Source organism: Daucus carota, chromosome 4 (assembly GCF_001625215.2).
Source record: "Daucus carota subsp. sativus chromosome 4, DH1 v3.0, whole genome shotgun sequence".
Taxonomy (NCBI): Eukaryota; Viridiplantae; Streptophyta; class Magnoliopsida; order Apiales; family Apiaceae; genus Daucus; species Daucus carota.
In genome coordinates this window covers 30,520,013-30,524,335 of record NC_030384.2, presented here as the reverse complement: position 1 = coordinate 30,524,335, position 4,323 = coordinate 30,520,013, and the positions used below count along the sequence as shown (strand labels likewise).

The window sequence follows — 4,323 nt, the reverse complement described above, 5'->3', positions numbered from 1 at the left end:
ATCAAATAAAAGGCAAAAAAGGGATCGTCTGGCTGATGCTGTTACTAGTTTTGCAGAATCATTTAAGGATTATGTGAGCTTTTTATTATTAGATTAACATCTTTGTTTCAAAAAAAAATAATATATAATTGTTATGCTTTTTTGAGATTCCACATGATTAGTGTAGTTTAGGAATATATTTCATAAATTTAAAATCCAAATCCATATTCCCAAACAGGTTATTTGTTCAAATTCAGAATTTCAAATGAAATCCAGGTTTCCAAATGGACCATTATTGTCAATCTAACAAAGTAAGATTCCAGTTACAATGAGCCTGATCAAGTCCAAGTCAGTGGAGCTGAAAAATTTACCAACAATTCATTCTGAAAATTGATCAAAACATTGAAAATTGAAATAAAATCTAGTAGTTCATTCTCATCACACAGACTGTAAATAATCACAATAATATATAAACTAGCTGAAGAAACAAACATGTTTTACTTAATTATTCTTGAATTGATTAAGTTTTTTATTAAGGAAGAACATATAGATTAACAGAAGATTCTGCAGGAAAGAAAGATTTACTTCTACCAGAGTAAATCCACAGATTAACTGAGAATCATGTCAAGCCTTATTATGCTACCCTTTCCATCCTCATCAACCCTGACTTAACTTCTATTTATCCCATAGAATACATATAATAATTAATAAGACATTGTTCGTAGCACCTGCAGGTTGGATAGCCTGATCAAAGCCGGGACTTGGGTTCAAACACTCGGGAATTCTTTATCATTTCATCAGTTTCAGCAATAGTTAGTGCATGCAACACATCATCAAAAAGAAATTTCCTATTTTCTGCGTAAACTTGCCCATTCCAGTTTCTCCTTGCCAACTGCTCCCCCAGCTCCACTGCTGCTGCCACTGTCTCCTCCACAGTATCATAAGCAGCGTCAATAATCCCCTTCTGCAACGCCACCTCTGCTGTCATTTTCTCGGCCTTCAGAACAATGTCACAGAGAACAGCTGGACTAGAAATTTTGGCCTTAAGTGTGGCCTTAAAAAATGGGGTAGGAAGTACTTCCCCAATATCTAGCCCACTCAAGTATAAAAACCCGCGGTCCTTTCTCATGAAGACGTAGTCGTGGCAGAGGGCAAGAATGTAACCTTGGCCCGAGGCATGGCCATTGAGGGCGGCAATGGTTGGCACAGGGAGAGACATGAGGTCAGTAAGAAGGGATCTTACTTTGGACATCAAGAGCAGGAGTCTATCTTTGTTGTACTGAACCCAGGGTATATCGCCACCATTGGAGAAAAACTTGCCTTCTCCAGTAGTAACAAGGGCAGCAGCAGTGGATGGTGTAGCAGTCGCTTCAGTTCTTATGTGATGGAGAGCAGTGGAGATAGAGTCCAGAAGAGATGGGTTGAGACGGTGATCATTACTGCCTGTAAGTGTTAGAAAGTAGATGCTTCCTCGTTTTTCTAAGGTGCACATTTCTTGCTTCCTCTTGTAATTTTTATCTTCTCGTTCTGATTATCAACTTAAGGGTATGCATTGAAGGTTCTGGTACAAATACTGCACCTAAACTTGCTCAGACGCACAATTCTTATTTAACACATGCGCTGCAGCTTTATTATGTGTTGTTTTCATCCACTAAATTACTAATCAGAGTGGTAGTTTTAGGATGAATATTTTGATATATAGTTTTATGTTTTACCAAATAACAAAAATTTTAAATTTTTTGAATCTCATAGTACTATTTTACAATCGGTGCAATGATGTATAAAAAATCCCTGTCGTTTCTCATGAAGACGTAGGGGGTGTATTCAATTGGGATTTTAAAGTATTTTTTTTCATTCATGAAATATTATGCAGAATTTGTCTTTCTTTTGGTGTATGTCAGTGTTAAAAATCTATCCTAAATCAACTCTGAACTTGGCTTTGTTCTTCAAAAGCAGTAGTATCTGGAAAATGTCAGGAGAAAAAGGACTGTCATAGACAATAATTAATTCTGAAGTAGATATTTCTCTGGCTCATGCTAACACTATCTGCAACCTTATTAGGACTTTATCAGGTTAAAACTATAAATTAAAATACTGATTGCATCATTACTTTACAAGTTTCCATACACGTAACATACTCTGCTGTGAATTGCATGACAGGGATGTCCAGATGCTTCTGCATACCAGAACAAGTGCATTCAGAATTGGGATGACATATGTACTTTATTTGCCTCGGATAGAGCCACTGGTGATGGTGCAGAGCAGTTAGGGGAGTCAGCAACCCCCATGGAGCTAGAAAACGACGTTAGCACTGTTGAGACGGAGTCTGGTGAATCAAATAAAAGGCAAAAAAGAGATCGTTTGGATGATGCTGTTACTAATTTTGCAGAATCATCTAAGGAATATGTGAGCAAAGCAAAAGAGCCTCCAAGACCCACGTGCAAAGAAATATATGAGGTCATATCTGAAGTTAATGGTATTATGGATGATGAAGCTATGAGGGCTGTCAAGACTCAACAGATTCGTGAATGGCAAAGTTGATGAGTTTGAAATCCTTAAAAGTTTACCAGATAATGAGAAAAAGCGCAGCCAGATCATGTTGCTTATTACTGATTAATACTAGTATTTAGGCATGTTCTTGAAGTTTTTCAAAAGACTATGTAGTTGAATTGTATTTTGATGAATGACTTTGTAGTTGAACTGTATTTTGACGTATTTTTGAATTGGATTTTTCAAATGAAATTCTAGTTATTTCAAATGGAATTTGGAATTCTTATGCTTAACAAACAGGATATTTGAATTTGAAATTCTGGATTTCAAATCTAGGAATTAAAATTCATTGTTTGAAATAAAACTTCTGAATCCAAATGCAATCTTTAATATAATTGTTATGTTTTTTGAGATTTTACATGTTTAGGAATATATTTATAAAATTAAAGCTAAGAAGCAAAATCTGTTATTGTCAATCTAACAAAGTAAGACTCCAGTTACAATGAGCCTGATTAAGTCCAAGTAAGAGAAGAAAAATTTACCAACAATTTCTCTTGAAAAATCAAACATGTTTTACTTAATTTCTCTTGAATTAATTAAGTTTTTTTATTAAGGAAGAAAATATAGATTAACAGAAGATTCTGCAGGAAAGAAAGATTCACTCCTGCCAGAGTGAATCCACAGGTTAACTGTGAATCATGTCAAGCCTTATTATGCTACCCCTTCCATCCTCATCGACCCTGACTGGTAACTTTTATTTATCCCATAGAATACATATAATGATTAATAAGACATTGTTCGTAGAACCTGCAGGTTGGATAGCCAGATCAAAGCCGGGACTTGGGTTCCAACACCCGGGAATTCTTTATCATTTCATCAGTTTCAGCAATAGTTAGCGCCTGCAACACATCATCAAAAAGAAATTTCCTATTTTCTGCGTAAACTTGCCCATTCCAGTTTCTCCTTGCCAACTGCTCCCCCAGCTCCACTGCTGCTGCCACTGTCTTCTCCACAGTATCATAAGCAGCGTCAATAATCCCCTTCTGCAATGCCATCTCTGCTGTCATTTTCTCGGCCTTCAGAACAATGTCACGGACAACAGCTGGACTAGAAATTTTGGCCTTAAGTGTGGCCTTAAAAAAAGGTGTCGGAAGTACTTGCCCAATATCTAGGCCACCGAGGTATAAGAACCCACGGTCCTTTCTCATGAAGACGTAGTCATGGCAGAGGGCAATAATGTAACCTAGGCCCGAGGCATGGCCATTGAGGGCGGCGATGGTTGGCACAGGGAGGGACATGAGGTCAGTAAGAAGGGATCTTACTTTGGACATCAAGAGCAGGAGTCTATCTTTGTTGTACTGAACCCAGGCCATGTCGTCGCCATTGGAGAAAAACTTGCCTTCTCCAGTTGTAACAAGGGCAGCAGCAGTGGATGGTGTAGCAGTGGCTTCAGTTCTTATGTGATGGAGAGCGGTTGAGATAGAGTCCACCAGAGATGGGTTTAGACGGTGATCATCGTTTCCTGTGAGTGTTAGAAGGTAAACATTGCCAAGTTTTTTTAAGGTACACATTTCTTACTACCTCTTAAAATTTTGATCATATTAACTAACATGCATCTTATGACTAAATACTGCAACAGTGCACTGTGCTGCGCCAGCCAGCTTGATGTTACGGTACAACTTCCAGCAGCTTGCATAGCGTCCATGAATTAAATTTTTACAATTTAAATTTTTCAAAACATTAAGAGTGGTATGAAATTTGCTAATGTACTATGGGTCAAATGTGGCCATCCATCGATAAACAAAATTGTCCTCAGTTGTCAGGTCAAACTAATTTTGATTGTCAGTTCTCAGT

General features: G+C 37.5%; 2 protein-coding genes across 2 annotated transcripts; both read right to left on the bottom strand.

Moving 5' to 3' along the window:
- Positions 1-427: 427 nt before the first annotated feature.
- LOC108217966 (enoyl-CoA delta isomerase 1, peroxisomal) lies at positions 428-1,541 on the bottom strand. Its single transcript, XM_017390881.2, has one exon. The coding sequence runs from the start codon at positions 1,469-1,471 to the stop codon at positions 728-730; it is 744 nt and encodes a 247-aa protein (XP_017246370.1). The 5' UTR covers positions 1,472-1,541; the 3' UTR covers positions 428-727.
- A 1,755-nt stretch (positions 1,542-3,296) lies between these two features.
- On the bottom strand, positions 3,297-4,040 carry LOC108217203 (enoyl-CoA delta isomerase 1, peroxisomal-like). The gene has a single exon (XM_017390047.1). It carries the CDS (start codon positions 4,038-4,040, stop codon positions 3,297-3,299), a length of 744 nt encoding a protein of 247 aa, XP_017245536.1.
- Between the last annotated feature and the right edge of the window lie 283 nt (positions 4,041-4,323).